At 62.7% G+C, this 16,975-nt stretch overlaps 1 protein-coding gene across 2 annotated transcripts in view; it reads left to right on the forward strand.

Moving 5' to 3' along the window:
• LOC112105768 (zinc finger protein ZFPM1) overlaps positions 1-12,054 on the forward strand; it is a 122,847-nt gene extending 110,793 nt beyond the window's left edge. Inside the window, exons 1-7 of one of the 2 annotated variants that reach the window (XM_024198689.3) lie at positions 4,256-4,376; positions 4,475-4,577; positions 6,146-6,355; positions 6,921-7,145; positions 8,010-8,105; positions 8,541-8,690; positions 9,546-12,054. In XM_024198689.3, the coding sequence (XP_024054457.2) occupies positions 4,493-4,577; positions 6,146-6,355; positions 6,921-7,145; positions 8,010-8,105; positions 8,541-8,690; positions 9,546-11,968 (3,189 nt within the window). In that variant the 5' untranslated portion in view covers positions 4,256-4,376; positions 4,475-4,492 and the 3' untranslated portion in view covers positions 11,969-12,054. Of the gene's footprint in view, positions 1-4,255; positions 4,377-4,474; positions 4,578-6,145; positions 6,356-6,920; positions 7,146-8,009; positions 8,106-8,540; positions 8,691-9,545 lie in introns of those variants that run through there. The other variant, XM_024198688.2, reaches the window with a different exon arrangement.
• Positions 12,055-16,975: the final 4,921 nt, after the last annotated feature.

The raw sequence follows: 16,975 nt of genomic DNA on the forward strand, positions 1-16,975 counted from the left end.
TTGGGATCAGAGGGTCTCTGGGCCGGGCCGTGAGGACCTGTTTGGGGTCGGGCGGTCATTGGGCTGGTGTGGCAGTAGAGGGGTTTGCTCGGGTGGCTTGGGCCATGGCGGAGCTCACGGGCGCTGGCCGATGGGGAGAGGCTTGTGCGGCAGGAGCAGGTTGGATGCTGGGGGGCTCCATACAGAGCAGTAACTCCAAGGACCCTACGTCCCAGCAGGCGGCGGGTTGGGGCACTCGGGGGCTGTCAACAACCCCCCCACCCGCCCAGGACAATCCCAGAATGCAGCTCATGGGACATCAGCGCACGCGCTCCTCCTCCTCCTCCCAAAGCGACTCTGCTAGGCACAACGCCAATCTTTTTCTGCCCAGGAGACGATTCTCCCCCCACCCCCCCAGATGCAGCCAGAACTCCTGTATCTGGGGCGAATATTTAACCCTTCCAAACACCTGCCCGGCACAGGGGCAGGCCGGTGGCTCCCCCAGGGGCAGGCCGGACTCGCTTCCTCCTGGGCACCAATGATGGCGATTGCCTCTAGCTTGGGGGAGGGGGCAGGAAAAGCCAGTGGGAGTGTGTGCAGCTAACTGGGATCGCTGGTCTGGGACAGATGAGCACATTCCATTGCCCAATACCGGGGGGGGTGAACCCCCCTCATTTCCACAGCCCCACCCGCCTCCCTGACCTTGGATTGCTCCGGGCATGACATCTTTTTTTTTTTAAATATATACAAAAAATTAGGATCCTTTCTGCACCATCAGCAAAAACTGTGTGTGCGGGTCGGTGTGTGTGTGTGTGTTTTTATCACGCTAGGAGCACTCTGCTCAGTGCGGTGATAAGGCCTAAACCGACCAAGCCTGTCAGTCGGAGTGTGAGGGTTTAGAAATATTGGGACGAATAATTAGATTTCATATCGTTACCGCAGCAGCCATCGAAGGATCAGGCAGATTTATTTTTTTTCCCTCCTCTGCTCATTAATATTCATTAGAGACGCATGAAGGCAGAGCTGGTCTGAGGCCAGACACGAGCGGGGAGTGGGAGGCAGATGCTGCCGTAGCCCTGACACTTTGCCAGAGGGGTGCATCCCGGCTGCTAGGGCCTCTTCCTTCCCCGAGGCCCTTCCAGACGAGCTCCCCTTCTCTTTGTAAGCCCCCCGCCCTTCCCCAAAGGACACGACTCCTGTGGTGTGTGTTGGTGCTTTCCCCCTTGTGCATTGTCTGGGTGGCACAGCTTGGGAGCCAGCCAAGCTGGTCCGGGCCGATGCCACGAACCGGTCACCTGGGAGAAGCTGGTGTGTAACTGGTGGGGTGAATAAAGCTGGACTGGAAACTTGTGGATCTCTGGAGATGAGACATCCCTGTGTCCCTCTGCCCATGCTTGACCCTGCTTTAACCCCACCGTCATGGGTGCGAGGGGGCTCCTCGGAAAACTGCCGGGATAGTTGTTGGTTTTTGTATTATTGTAACGGCTGAGAGCCCCAATCCTGGAGCAGACCCCCAGTGTGCGGGGCGCTGTACAAACACAGTCCCTGCTCCGAAAGCATCGCCTATAGCAGCACGACGCTGTGGGCCGGAGCCTGCTGCCTTCAGTCAGTCCATAAACTCCTAGATTCCAAAGCCAGAAGGAACCACTGTGCTCATCTCTGATCTCCTGTATAGCCCAGGCCAGAGAACAGCCCCCCAAATAATTCCCAGAGCAGATCTTTTAGGGAAACATCCCATCTCAATTTAAAAACTGCCAGTGATGGAGAATCCACTGCGACCCTTGGTAAATTACTCTCACTACTAAAAACGTACATTTCCAGTCTGAATTTGTCTGGCTTCAACTCCCAGCCACTGGATCACGTTAGCCCTTTCTCGGCTAGGTTAAATATTTGTTCCCCGTGTAGGTACTGTGATCAAGTCACACTTTCACTGTCTCTTTGTTAAGCTACACAGATGGAGACGTGTTCTGCAGGCACCCGGCGCCCTGTGAAGTGCTGGCCTGGCTCTGCTGCTCCCCCCAAGGGCACACGGCCCTGTCCCCAGTGAGAGCAGCTCATGGGGCTGTGATGAAGGGGCGCGTGAGGACGGTGCTCAGTGGGTCTCCCAGCTTGGCCATTGCCCCAAGAGCTAGAGTCTTAGCTGAGCTGTTTTGGGGGGTTGGCTTTGAGGCCAGCCTCCCTCTGCGCTCTTCAGATTGTCTGGTGGGGCCCACAGGGGCAGCTGGAAAACGCAGGCTCCCTTTGTGCAAACCCTCCATGGCGTGGGCTCCAGCCCTTGGAGAGGCACCATCTCTCCTCGCGGTCTGGCCATGGCAGATGTGATCAGCCAGGCCTCTGGGCGCCCGCGTTCTTTGTGATCAGCCAGGCCCCTCACTCGGGACTCCTCTCCCTGACCCGCCGGCAGAGCCATTGGTTATCGGCCGGCAGGGCCCAGTGGAGGCGAGGCCCGTCTCTCCGCCTTTCAGAAGGGCATGGTGGGGCTCGGGTGTAACTGGCTCTGGTGGGTTGGGGGGTCCCGCGTGTCCTGTTGGGCCTTTTCCTGTGCACAGAGGCGGTGTCTTGGGCGTGTTTAGTCAGCGAAGGGTCAGCGTGACCCAACCACGTCTCCCCCATGCCCGTGATGGCAGGGGGCGGGTTCTACAAGGCAGACTGCTGCCCCCTGTCACGGCAGCGGGGGGCAGCATCGGGCCCCGGTGCTTCATGGTCTGCTATTGCCACCACGTGGCCTGTGCAAACGTTTTCTCGCCCCCGTGGGATTCCCGAGGCCGCGGCAGTGCGTGGCATGTGAACCCGGGGCCCGGCGCTGTCTCCGTCGGCATGTGGAGTGCTCTGTGCTGCCCACCCTGCTGGCAGATGCCTTCTGGCATCCTGCTAACACCAGGACAAGCAAAGACAGTCCCTCCCTTCTCCGCCCCCCCTTCTCTTCCTCCCTGCCCCCGTCACTGGCGCTACGCCGAGGCCAGGGGTGATACGAGTGTTTCCTGCGCAGGGGGCACGTGGGATTGTTAGACCCCGAGTTAAGCAGGAGAGGAAATAACATCTTGTCAGCACGAGTGCAGAGCTCGCCAGCAGCGCGTGGTGCCGGAGGGGCGGCTAGCCAGCGGCCTGGACGCACGCTGCCGTATTGCTGATGCCCGTAATGGCAATGGGCCAGGGGGAGGGGCTGATCTGGATCCATGTGCAGCAGCTTGGTCATGCACAGACATAGGTGAAGCGTTTCGATGCCCCGGGCTCACCTCGTGGGACAATCAGCAGGGCTGGCTCTGGGGAACGGCGCCGAGGTTGCTCAAAGGGGAGGGGTTCCCCAGCCGCTCTGTGGGGAGGGCGCTGCTGGGAGCTGTTCCAGGACTGCGGAGAGGGGGGGCCGAGAGGAGCCCACCTCCCTCCGAGCGGAACGAGGGTGCAGGTGGGGGAGTCGGGGTGGGGGCTCCACCCTTCGGTGCTGGGGCAGTCCTGATCCAATGCCCTGAGACTGGTGTGACAGGAGAGGACCCCGTGGGCTCTCAGACCTCGCACATCTGTCCCTGTTTGATGCTGCAGCGACGGCCGATGCAAATGCTGCACTGTTGCTGAGTGGTGACCTGGGCTGGTGCCTGGCTGCATCTTCCGTACCCAGAATGGCTTCGCACCCAGCTACTTGGGGCAGGGCGGGGAGGGGATCCTGAAGGTCTGGGGAACGGAGGGGCCTGGGTCAGGAGTGACTCTCGGGAGTCAGTGCGATTCGGCCGCCAGACAAGATGAGCTCAGTGGGGGGTAGCGTGCATGCGACAGCTCATCCTAGGGCCGAGTTCTGCAGCAAGCAGCACGTACGCTGGGGACGCAGGGGTGTCTTGTGTGTGCATGTATCCAAGCATGCACACACCCTACCGTAAATACCCACGGAGACGTTGAAATGTTTGATGCAAACGAGTCCAATTTTGAGTGGGTCGGCTAGGCAAGTCAGTGCCCCCTCCCGACCGTCTCTTCCCCCAGCCTGTCTCCTCTTCACCCACCCCCAAGGCGTGGCCTTGTCCTGCTGCTCTGCGCCCCCCAGCTCCCAGGGGTTGAGCTTCCCTGGGGGGGTGTTCCAGTAATGCCCGCAGAGCTCTCCAGCTCCCTATGCTGGCCTGGCCAGCAGCTCTTTCTCCCCCGCATCAATCCCCGTAGAGCCCATGAGGGCCTCTTCGCACGCCTCGGCACCCCAGGAGGATGTGTGACAGCAGCGTCCACGTACAGAATGGGGGTGGGGCTTATACAGCCCTGCAGACCCCAGATCCTGCCAATCTCAACGCGAGACCTATGTCCAGGAGGAGCTCAACTCCTAGGGCCCTCCCCTCCTTCCGTGTGTCCCCCACCCCCAGGACCTCCACGGCTGGGCTCTTACCACTGGGGCACAGGCGAGTGGGTACCCCACAGAGGTAGCTGGCTCAGGGCTTTTTTTGCCCCATGCTGGGATGGGTCAGCGACAGCCCTGCATTCATTCACGTCGTCTCTCCTGTGTTTCCACTGTTGGCAGAGTCCGCCTGTGACGCTGATGCTGGGGGACGAGCGCTGCTGGCTGTCCAGGCTGCCCCTGGTGTCCGGAGAAGCCGACGCCAACTCGGTGATCTACAGGAAGGGTTGGTATTATACTCGCTATGTAGAAAGCCACCTGGCCTCTTCTCGCACCTACCACATCCTGTCCGCTGGGGACCTTTCGCGTTTAAAGGGCCAGCGTCACCCTGAAAATCAGATTTATTCCCCCCACAAACACACTCCTTCGGGCCAGGCTCTTAAGCCTGGCAGAAAGTAATTGCGGCTACGGCTCATCACGTCCTGCCCGTCGCTTGGCTCAGGCAGGCAAATGAGCCCCCGTCAGTTTCACGCTCTGGTTCTGGTCAGTTTCACCGGCGGGTTCCCTGCTCCAGTCCACGCTCTGTGCCTGCAGGTTCGGGCTCGCTGCAGGAGAGCATCAGGGGCAGAAAGCTGGCTGTGATCGGAACTATTGATCCGTGCTAACGCAGCCCGGCTCACTAGGCTGTGTCCCCAAAAGCCCAGCCTGGGCTGTGAGCGGCCCCAATGCGGCATCCAGCGTGGGCAGAGAGCACGGCTCCCTGTGCCTAGGACGTGGGTGTGTCGTGCCAGCCACATGGCCGCTGTCCTCTTTATAGAGCCAGGGAGCTCGCTGACAAGTGGGCTGAGCACGGCTGGGAGGGAAGGCTCCTGGGATGGGAGGGGACAGAGCTATTAGCTCCCATCTAGTCACCGTCCCATCTCTCCCCCCGCCCTACCTCAGTCTCCCCCACCCTCTGTATTCTCCACTCCACAGCTAGAAGTCCTGGGGCAACTCTTCCCCGGCCTCCTGGCGGCCAGCAACTGTTCCCCTGGAGAGAGCCTTGCCTGGTGGCTCCCTGGCGTTAATGCCACCCCTGGTTTGCAGGCTCTAGCCCGGGCCATCAGGCCATTAGAGGCTGGGCAGGGACAGGTCCAGCCTAAAGTGTGAATAGGCCACTAAAATCGGCTCAGCCTCCACACGTGCTGACACTGCCACCTCCAGGCAATTGTGGGTATTACGAGCTACTGTACAAAGGCAGCCGAAACCCTTGGCCTCTGTAAGCTCACCTCTCAATGCTCGGCAATTTGTCTTGGGCGGACGGGATCAGAGGGTAGAACTGTTTTTTCCAGAGTCTGTGCTATATGCTGGGCAGGCAGCTGTTTTGCACCTTTAAAACAATCTGGCATTTCTCATTTGCATGTCGTTATCCAGAAGGCTTTGCAGCCCCCGGCTCCTGCTTCATGGGCTCGCTGGCATTGCAGCTGTGAGCGCACAGAGCCGGAGCAGCTTTGAGGGGTCCCCACTCTGTCGGACTCAGGCAGCCCCTGCAGTCACACTTGCTAAAAGAAGCTTGTTGTGGGCATCCATCCTCATGCTTCAGGGCATAAGTAGATCATCAGTTGGGGTCAGGAAGAAGTGTCCTCCCCTTGCATAGTGCTGCACGGTGAGGTGCTATATGTGCTGGATTTACCCTTTCCTCTGGGGCATCCATTGTGTGCTACATTGGCCAGGCTTTCAAGGTCATTGCACCATTGATCTGTCCCTAGATGGAGAGGTTTTCTCTTTGCCCGTCCCCTCCCGGCACTGAGGCAGAGGGCACTGGGGCGGGGAGATGATGCTCAGCGCTCCTGTAACCGAAGCTTTGCCTTCTAGGTGAATTGATCTGGTGCAAAACCACCCAGGCCATTGTGGAAAAGGAGCTGCTGAGTGCCTTCGTGATGGCCGAGCCGCAGGGCATCCCGAACCACACTGTGAAATCGGAGCCCGGGGACTCCACCTACCCAGCCATGCTGCATGCGGACATACAGCTTCTGCCCCAGCAGGCGGGCATGGCAGCCATCCTGGCCACAGCTGTCGTTAACAGTAAGTCAGCAGCGGCCACCGGGCAACCCTGCGGGAAACGATCCGGCCGTCCTCCGCCTGGCTCCCGGCAGACACCCGCCTGCATCACAGAATTCACCACCCCTGGAGAGGGGCTGTGGAGGGATCAGGCTGGACCCTGCCCTCCAGCAATCCAGGGCAACAGATCATCTCCCAGCTTCATGCCATGAGCAGGGGCTGCTCTGGGTGCTGTTCGTAGCTCTGCCCCGGGCGATGCTTCCCCTAACTGGGCCTCAGTTTCCCAATCTCTAAAACTGGGTGGCACCTAGCTCCCGGGTCGGGGGTTGAATAGGGTCTGGGCAGGGCTCTGAGGCAGAGGGAGGATAGAGAAGTGCTGCTCGTGTGAAGCAACATTTATTTAACCCTTTCCACTAACTCCCATCAGAAGGAGCGTGTCCCGGGGAGACGCTTGGCCGTTCCCGAGACAGGATGCTCCATGACCCTGCTGGGCCCACCCTGGCCAGGATCTGCCCTGGGCTTGAGGGAGGGAACTTGTGATCACCCCGTCCTGCTCCCCTTGTTTGTCTAACGCGGTTTCCCCTGGCAGAGGATGTCTTCCCCTGCAAGGACTGCGGCATCTGGTACCGGAGCGAGCGGAACCTGCAGGCCCACCTCATGTACTACTGCGCCAGCCGCCAGAACTCCAGCTCGCCCTCGGTGGACGAGAAGCCCAAGGAGACCTACCCTAATGAGCGCGTCTGCCCCTTCCCGCAGTGCAAGAAGAGCTGCCCCAGCGCCAGCTCCCTGGAGATTCACATGCGCAGTCACAGCGGTAAGGGCGCCCCTGGGTGGCACAGGGCTCGAGGGTGTGTAGCTTCAATCCAGGCTGGGGGGCTGGCTGGCTCGAGGGCGGGGGCTGTGATGCTAGGGAAAGACTTTAGCCTCCGGATCGTTGTGGGCAGGATCAAAGCGCAGTTCTGCGGGCCATGAATCCTCCTGTGCCGCCTCCTGCTTTGTTCCCTAGCAGGGAGAGAGAGAGACTCATGTCAACCCATCACAGCCTGTGCTGTCACACATCCTCACAGGCCTGTGGCTGGCGGTGGCTCTAGCCATTCCCAGCCCTGGCTGGGCGTGAGGGGTGGGGGGAAGAGGTGCCATGCTGGCGTTGCATGCCAAGCGTCCCAGAGCCTCGTGGAGCTGGGCGGAGACCGGTCATCCCCGGTCACAGAGGATTATGCTGAGATTTGGAAATTCTCTGCAAGCCAGAATTGTCCTTCTCCCCCCGGCGTTGTGACTGCAGCCTCTGGTCAGGGTGAGGCCAGCCGGCCCGTGACCCCTCCGTGCCCCCAGGCACAGCTTCCCTTGGCACATGGAGCCAAACGAGCAGCAAGCCCATCGCATCCGCCAGGGGCAGGGTGGGGCTGCCCCCCCTGGGGAGCTGTCAATCATCTCTCTGGAGGTGCCCCACCACTGCACTGCCGTGTGTCCATCTTTAAGACTGGGACCTCCCAGTCGTCCCCCTCAAAGCCCGGAGACCCGCGTGCCCACAGGGCCCCCGCTCCCATTCTGTCTCTGGCCGAGGGGGGCTGCACTGCACTGGATTCTCGCTGCCGGGCATCCCGGGGGCCTGGGCGCACAGGCTCTGATGGGGGCAGGGAGCGGCACCTGTTCTCACGCCCGTCCCTCTGCCTTTCAGGAGAGAGGCCGTTCGTGTGCCTGATCTGCCTCTCCGCCTTCACCACAAAAGCCAACTGTGAGCGTCACTTGAAGGTGCACACGGACACTCTGAACGGTGGGTCCCTCGGCTGGGCTCTGGGTCACCGGCTCGCCACGGCCCCCTCGCCACGCAGCAGGGAGCTGCACGCTGAGGCTCTGCTTCACGACAGGCTGGGGAGGGAGAAGGAGCTGGGAGAGCCCAGCTTGGTGGGATCAGGCCAGGGTGTCTCCCGGTCAGACCGGGACTCTCCCCAGCTGGAAATACGAACAGTGCAATTCCCCTGCCCCGGAGCTCTCGCAGTGCTGAGTGCTAGGGGGAATGTTGCCACGCCTGGGAGCCTGGGTATGTGCTCAGGCGGCTGGCTTAGGCGGCTGTGCCTTCACTGCTCCTGGGACCATCACGCCCCCTAGCTGCAGCACGGCCAGACCCCCGCGCGACCGCTGGGAAGCTCGCTGGCAGCGATCGCCTTCACAGCTCCTCCTCTCACTGTCGTCCTTCCTGTGACTGCAGGAGTCTGCCACAGCTGCGGCTTTATCTCCACCACTCGGGACATCCTGTACAGCCACCTGGTAACCAGCCACATGATCTGCCAGCCAGGCTCCAAGGGCGAGGTGTACTCCCCTGGGCCCGGGCTGCCAGCTGCCAAGCCGCTGACGCCAGGTGAGTCCCCTCCAGCTGGGTCGCCCCTCTTGTGCCAGGCGCCTGGCATGACGTGCCCAAGGGAGGCAGAGCTGGCCTTAGTCCGCCCAGAGGCGTTGACGAGCGTCGTTGCAGATATTAAACTGCCTGGCCCCATAGCCAGTCTGTTCCCCCGCCCTGCCCTGCCTCGTCTGCCTGGGTCACCTGTACCCAGAGCCACTGGAACTTCTGGCTGTGGCTGGGGTTCCCAGGCTGCATTGCCTCGTTTGCCCCGTGCCAGTGGGGACAAAGGGATCGAAATGATCTGTGATCACCCCAGATGGTGGGGCTTGTTTGTGTAGAACCCCTCTGAAATTGACACTGGCGAGCGAAGCCAACGATCTGCACCGGGGGCCCTGGGAAATGGCCCCTGCCCTTCCCTAGTGATTCCCTACAGAGGCTTCCAGGGCACAGGAGAACTGGGCCTGGGGTCTCTGCTGCCGGGCTCGCAGGGCTCCAGTAACCTACTGCTGGCACCGGGGGCATTTGCCCCTACCCCGCCCCCACGTCCAGGGGAACTCTGGCGCCCTGGGGCAAAGTTGGCCTTGGGGCAGGGCAGACGTTTGCCATCCAGAGAGGCACGTCCTGTAGGCCCCCTGCTTGTGCCCCTCGCCAGGCAGAGCTGTCCGCTCCAGGCCCCCGGCTCTGCACTCGCTCCAGATGGGATCCAGCAGATCTCCCGGCCATAAGAAACGCTGCCGCGTGGGCTGGGCCTGTGGTTCCTGCCCGCTGAGGGGGCTTGGGTGGGGCACGGGGCCTGTTCTGCCTGGCCAGGCCCTGTGACCTGTGGGGACTGGGGTCACACACTGATCCCTCCCATTCCCTCCCCACTGACAGGTCCGAGCCAGCCGAGCGGGACCCCCATCCTGAAGTGCAGCCTCTGCGGCTCCGTGGCCGACAGCCTGGCCAGCCTCCGGCAGCACGTGGTACTGCATGGCCCACTGCCCGCTGTCCTTGGAGGGGCAGAGCCCACACCGGCCCTGGCACAGCCGGAGTCCCCTGCCAGCACCCCAGCGGACGAGGTGGAGAACGGTGAGACCAGGCCCCCCCACGCAGAAGGCTGCCCCTCAGCCTCGTCTTCCTCGGGTGAGGCGGCACCACCCCTCAGGATCAAGGAGGAGCCCAAGGACAGCCCCAGAGGGGAGGCTGAGGCGGCCAAAGGCATCTCCCCGGCAGAGCCGGCTGCCAGCCCCACGTCGGAGCCGGAAGCCTCCTCTAGGGCCTCGTCCCCGCGCAGCCTGCACTCGGTGAAGGTGAAGTCGGAGATTGTCAGCCCCACGCCGGGGTCTAGCCCGGTGCCCAGCGAACCGGGGGTGGGCACAGCCGGCGGCACCATCTTCCTGCCCCAGTACATGTTCGGCCACGAGGCCACGGTCGTGCCCCAGGCCTCCGAGATCCTGGCCAAGATGTCCGAACTGGTGCACAGCCGGCTCAAGCAGGGCCACAGCACGGTGCCCCCGGCCCTCTACCCCAGCACCCCGGTGCCCAAGGGCGCCACCTGCTTCGAGTGCGAGATCACCTTCAATAACATCAACAACTACTACGTGCACAAGCGCCTGTACTGCTCCAGCCGCCACCTGGCCGAGGACAGCCCGCCCGGTGCCCGCAAGGCCAAAGCCCCGCCCGCCCCCCCCAAGGGCCCGGCCACGCCCGGGGCTCTGCTCTCACCCCAGCCGCCCGCTGCCGTCGAAGGCCAGGGGCCGCCCTCACAGGAAGGGGAGGCTGAGAGGGACGCCAGCCCGCCTGCCCCTGCCGCGGAGGCCAAGCCGGACATCAAGGTGGAGGAGGGCGGCGCCAAGGCAGGCTCTCCCGAGGCGGATGGGGCCGGCCGGGCCAGCGAGGACAGCCAGAGCCCCAGCAGCTCGGTGGACGACACGGACGACGACCCCAGCAAGACGGTGTGCGAGGCGTGCAACATCCGCTTCAGCCGCCACGAGACCTACATGGTGCACAAGCGCTTCTACTGCGCCTCGCGCCACGACCCGCCCCTGCGCCGGCCCAACGCCCCCAAGGTGCCCTTCCTGCACCAGCCCGTCCGCTCCCGTAAGCGCCGCAAGCTCTACGAAATCCACGCCACCGCCAGCCCTGCCCTGGGACCGGCCCACCACCTGGCAGAGCAGCTGGCAGGGGGCCTGGCCAGCGCCACGGATCCGCTGGCGGGGGGCACCCGGCCCGAGGTCCCTCCCATGCTGTCAGCTCTCATCTCTGTGGCCAAGGTCCACGGCACTGCCCCCTCCCCCAGCTCCAGCCCCGATGCCGAAGGCCCCATTGACTTGAGCAAGAAGCCCCGGCTGCAGGGCGAGGTGCTGCCCACCTCACTGCTGCCCCTGGCGGACTACCACGAGTGCACAGCCTGCCGCATCAGCTTCAACAGCCTAGACAGCTACCTGGCCCACAAGAAGTACTACTGCCCCGCCGTGCCCCTCCAGGCCGGCACCCTGGAGCAGCTGCACAAGATCAAGGGGCTCGTGCCACCCCCCTCGAAAGCCCGGGGCAGTGGTGCCCCTGAGAACCCGGATGTGCCGGGCGAGGAGCCCGACGGGGTGCGGGTCAAGGTGGAGAAGGCGGTGCTGTCAGTGAGCCCCGGGGCCCTGGTGGCCAAACCCCTGGCCCTGCCAGCCACGTACCCCTGTGCCTCCGGCGTGGACTCCCTGCAGCGCTACGCCAGCGCCAAAGCCCTCCACCTCCCGGGGGCCAAGGTCCCGCTGGCCGTCTGCCCCTACTGCCCACTCAACGGGGCCGTCAAGGGAGACCTGATTGAGCACTTCCGTAATGCCCACGGGCTCTTCGGAGCCAAGCCGGGGGCAGGCCCCGGACTGCCAGAGGCTGTGCTCCAAGCTGCGGCCAGGACTCCGGAGAGCAGCCTGCCGCCCCTGCCCGCGGCCTCCCCAGCCCAGCCCCTCGCCAGGCTCCGTAAGGACAGCTTAAACGGCAAGGAGCCCGCCGCTCCCTCGGCCTCCAACGGCAGCCCCCTGCCCTCAGGCTCCCCCCGGCCCAGCCTGCCCGTGTCGCCCGCCGCCCCTTTGAACATATCACCGGTGCCCGAGGCTCTGAGAGAGCCTGGCCTCACGCCCGCCACCCCGCCCGGCTACACGGACAAGAGCGTGCAGACCGCGCCCAGCAAGGCCCTGCCCAGCCCCGTCCCCAACGGCAACCACAGATACTGTCGCCTCTGCAACATCAAGTTCAGCAGCCTGTCCACCTTCATCGCCCACAAGAAGTATTACTGCTCCTCCCACGCCGCTGAGCACGTCAAGTGAGCCTGGCCCCCACCCCAGCTCGGCGGCCCTCGCCCACCGCTCACGCCCCGCGGCCGCTGGCTCCGGCCCGGTGATGGATTCTAAAGCAGGACTCGCCCCAAGCCAGGGCCCTGCAGGAGGCTGGAATGGGGAGGCGGGGGGGGGGGGATGGCTCTTCTGAAAGTGTCCACTGAGGCCAAGAGAGGGACGCACCCAGCCTGCGCTGGACCCATGCCCGCGGCTACACGCGGCCCCCGTCTGTTACACAAGCTGGAGGGAGGGAATGTTCCCTGGGACAATATTTTTGAGCTCCGGGTTGTATATGTCTAAAGGCAGCCCCACCTCGCCCACCTTCTCCCCGACACACCCGCCCACAGCAGGGGTCTCGTTCTGACCCGGTGCTGGGTCTGCAGCGTGGGCTGCCTCCCTGCTCCCCACCGCTGGTCGATGCAATTTTCTAGGGTTGGGGGCAATTTTGCAGAAATTTGATTCTCTCCTTCCCGCTCCCAGGCCTCGCTCCAGCCTCTCACAATCAGCATCCAACAGGCGGTTTGGCACTTTGGTTTGGAGATGGGGAAACTGAGGCACAGATTCTCTCCCCAGGTCATGCAGGAAGTTGGTAGACAGCCCAGCTCCCCTGACTCCCAGCCCTGCGCTGAGACCCCCTGGGCCAGGCTGGCTTGTAGACAGCCCAGGTCCCCTGACTCCCAGTCCTGCGCTGAGACCCCCTAGGCCAGGCCGGCTCGTAAACAGCCCAGGTCCCCTGACTCCCAGCCCTGCACTGAGACCCCCTGGGCCAGGCCGGCTCGTAAACAGCCTGTTGGAATAGCAGGGAGGTGTTGGCAGCACAGGCCGAGGGGGTTTGAGCATAAAACCCTATGCCAGCTTGTGTCCCTTGGGCCCAGAAATCCTTTAGGGGAGCACCAGCCTCATTCTCCCCTTTGCCAATCCCTTGGCTGCTGGTTGAGAGCCTTGCGCTGGCACCTTTAGCACATCACTGGGCATCCTCGGGTGCCAACTTCTTCCACAGCCACCTGAATGCTCACCCAGTCCGTGTGCAGCCTCGGTACCCGGGCTGTGCCCCTGGGCGCGGGGGCAGTTCTAGGGCACGCCCCCTTTCACGGTGGAATCCTGCTGCCCATGGGGCCCCAGTGGAGTTGGTGGAAGCTGTGCCCGGGCAGCACGGAGCCCTAGGCTGGGGCTGGAGGTATTGATGGCTCTTGCTGGGGCGAGGGCAGGCTGGGGAGAGCGCTAGGTTGGTTTCTCAGAACTAGCAGAAGAGAACAGGAGTCTGGGCAGATATCCCCTCGGCCCCTCCCCACCTGTCTGCAGCCTCCCTCCCTTCTGTAAGGGGCTGCCCTGGCCAATGCCCCCTGCACAGCATGGCCATAGCAGTGGGGCCTGGATTCTCCTTTCTGGGGGCCGGGCAAGGGCATCCAAGACTGGCGGCTCACAGACCCCTCCCCCCGAGGCCCAGGCCCCATTCTTCTTTGGAGCCACCCTCTGGGTCTTTTCTCCAGAGCTCCCTGCGTCATGTGTGCCCCTCTCTCATCCCCCATTGAGCCTGAGCCCACGGGGACTGGAACAAGAAACAAGACAGCACTGAAGATGAGAATGAAGCCGACACATGTGTGTATAAGCGTGTACATAAATAAATATGTCTAATGAACCTGTGTCCCCGTGTGTGTCCAGAGGGGCTCGCACAGCATGCTCCTGGGCCGTGTGCATTGCCGGAATCCTTTGGTGCCTGATCCACAGCGATAGAGGTCTGGGCAGGGCCTGGCTCTTGTGTTTTTAGCTGGGGTAGCCCCGGGCGTGTTGGCCAGTGGGCAGCTGTCACACGGGCCTGTAGAAGTGCCCTGGGTGGTCTCCATACCTGGAGCAAGGCTGCCCTCAAACCCAGACGGGGGCTGTCTGACATGCCTGCTCTTTGCATGGCTATAGGTGTGGAGCGTTGGTCACGTGACACTAACTCTTCAGCCATGTGACCTTAGGGTAAGAGGTGCTGGTTACCCCACAGCACTTGGCCCAAGACTCTACCAGGATGGAGGAGGGGGGAGCTTCAGAGCCCCACTGAGTGGCTGCAGCTGGGGAGGGAAGGGGCTGCAAGGGCAGAAAGCACCCGCATCTCCAGCCTTCCCACAGTTAAAGGAGGAGGCCAGATGGTTTAGATCCCTTCGAAAGGCATTTGATCACAGCTGCTGGGATCCTTCTGCCGGTTTAGCAGTAACAGGTAGAGCTGCTGGCAGGGGCAATTGTATGCACTGCCCTCTAGTGCTGGAACTCCAAAGGCACTGGATGAGGAAGGGCTGGGGAAACCAGACAGCGATACGGACCAGGGTAGCGTGGCTGGGCCAGGTGCTAAATGGGGAGGACCTTAGAATCCTCAAAATGTGCCGGCAGAGCCCCAAAGCCGCGCGGGCAAAGCCCCCTCTGAGTCCAGCTGGGATCTCCCCTCCTCCTCCAGCCGACTCTAGGGGTTATCAGCATCGCCAGCGAGAACGCACATTTTTCATTTTTGCAGCTACAGCTCTTTTGGGCCCGGGATCCCTTTTGCAGCACTCTCCGCCATCAGGGCGGGTTTGATTGGGCGAGGGATTGCTCGGCTGGACGTCACCCCTTCCAAACCAGCTCACGTCCCTGCACAGCCTGCCAGGACCGGGCCAGAAGCCGCCCTGGCTAGAACGCCCCTTCCACCAGCGGTCTCTGCTCTTCCCGTGGCCAGGGATGTGCCAGCTCAAGCCATCGTGCCCAGTAGCAGTTCATGCTTCTGGCCACCAGGTGGCGGTGAAGTCATGCCAATGGGGGGCTTGGGGCATGCTGGCGTGTTTGTAGCTGGGGCGCGTTTTCTTATCCCACCCAGGCAGGCCCTGCAGGATGGTGCCTCTGGCGGGGCTCAGGCCCACTCTGGGAGGGCAGCATAAGTGGCCTTAGCTGTACCCCTGCGCTCTGCTGCAGCAGCCGGGGAAGGGACAACTGGCCACCCCCCCAGCCCATTGCCTCTTGAGATGCTGTCCCCCGCCAGGAGGTGGGGTCGGCCCTGGAGACCCTGGGCTGTCTCCAGGGTGCAGCTCAGATGGCTGGAGGTGAGGTGGCTGAGAGAGAAACGGGCGGCTCTTCTAGCTGGTGAGGCTGCGGGGACGGGGATGCTGGGGAGGGACGGGGAATGGGCCGGTGCAAGGGCGCTGAACGAAGCCGATGGATGGAGACTGGGGTCGTGCAAACCTAGCACATCTGCTCAGCCCCAAAGCAGGGAGGACGATCCTGGTGCCTCAGCCTTAACCAACCTGCTCCCTGTGCTGAGGGGATTTGGTGCCATAGCTCAGGGGTTAGCGCAGTGGTCTCGGAACCCCGAGGGCGCAGGTTTGAATCCAGCTGGGGCTACTGCATCAGTGCAGCCCTCTGCCAGGGCTGTGAAGAGGTGACGCTTGCCCTGCAGCTGTAGTGAGGGCTGAGGAATTAGAGGGGTTCTCAAAGGGGGGATTGCCCCCTCAGGGGTCACGGTGTTACATGGGAGGTCGCACTCAGGGCCTGGCGGTGTGAAAGGGGTTGCCATTACAAAAAGTTGAACCACTGGATTAGCCCCAGGGTGCTGCAGACCTGGGACCGCTAGAGGGAGCCGTGGGCTGGGATCTCGGCGAGCAGGCACACAACTCAGGGCCGGTTTTCCAGCCGAGCTCCGCCTGGCAGGTGCTGAAGTGGGAGCTGCGCGCTCTTGACCATCTAACCCCAAGGATCCAGCCGCGTCCTCAGCCCACTGCGTGGGCCTGCTCACGAGGGCCATTGCAACAGGCCTCTGGAGAGCAGCTGTGACACACGGTGAATCACCACGGGGCTGATTAGCCAGCGCTCACTCACTCGCTCTCTGAATAGGCTCTTGTGGTAAAGAGCAGGGCACCGCCATGCACCTCCCTTCACACGCACACAGGCAAAGGGAGGGAGGGCTGCGTGGCAACGGCGGGGGAGGGAGAGGAATTCTGCCCCCCTGCGGGGCAACTTGTGCAGGTGCTCTGGGTTTGTGCCCATCCGCCCCCGTGGGCTCCAGAGAGGGGTTTGCAGTTGGATGGTAATGGAGCACTAATCAAGGAGTGGGTCAGAGGCAGGGGAGATAAGAGGGGCTCAGCCCCACAGGGAGGTGCAAAGGTCCATGGCATGATCCCGTGTCTGTCCTTCCCTGCTCTGGGGCAGCCCACCGCCACAGCCTGCCCCAGGCGTGCTGTACGTGAACGGCACCTGGTTAGGGGCTCTCACAGGGCGTGCTACCCCTTTAAGGGGGCGGAGGGCTTAGCCTCACCTGTACCAGGTTTAGCCACAACCCCAGGTGGAGGGAATGAGTACCAGGGTCATGGCTGAGGGCACAGGAGATCAGGAGCCAGGCCTGTTGGCAGCCAGGGGGAGGGCGACTAGATGTGGGCACGGGGGCTCTGTTAAAGAGTGGGGAACCAGCCAGGAAACAGCCAGCGGCATGGCTAGGCCATAGAACGAGCCCCTAGGAAGGAAAACCAGAGCCGGTTGGGTCACGGGCCAGCCGGTCCCAGGGCTAGACACAGGTAGGAGAAGATGGGTGCAGGTTCCCCCACAGCTGCGCCCTTGTGAGGTGGGGCAGCCACCCCGTCACTGCGGAAGGGCCTGGTTGAGGCCTAGAAGGGCTGAAAGCCAAGCCCAGGAGAAGGGGTGAAGAGGCCATTAAATGAGGACAGCCATCGAGGGGAGGGCTGTGCCCAGTGAGAGCCGGGGAGAAGACCGGCCTTTCGGACTCAGTACTACGGTGACCAGACAGCAAATGTGAAAAATGGGGACGGGGGAGGGGGGATTTGGGCCTATTTAAGAAAAAGACCCAAAAATCAGGACTGTCCCTATAAAATTGGGACATTGGTCACCCTACTCAGTACTAGTGCCAAGACCTTTGCCGAAAGGCTCCGTGCCCTAACAATGCTGAGAGCTGGAGGGCCACGGTGGGAGGGGAGCCAGTGAATTGACTGGGGGGAAACTGAGGCTGCAGATGGGCCCAAAACCAGACCAGGACAC

The sequence above is a fragment of the Terrapene carolina genome, unplaced genomic scaffold, assembly GCF_002925995.2.
Source record: "Terrapene carolina triunguis isolate 2854851 unplaced genomic scaffold, T_m_triunguis-2.0 Scaffold33891, whole genome shotgun sequence".
Classification (NCBI taxonomy): Eukaryota; Metazoa; Chordata; order Testudines; family Emydidae; genus Terrapene; species Terrapene triunguis.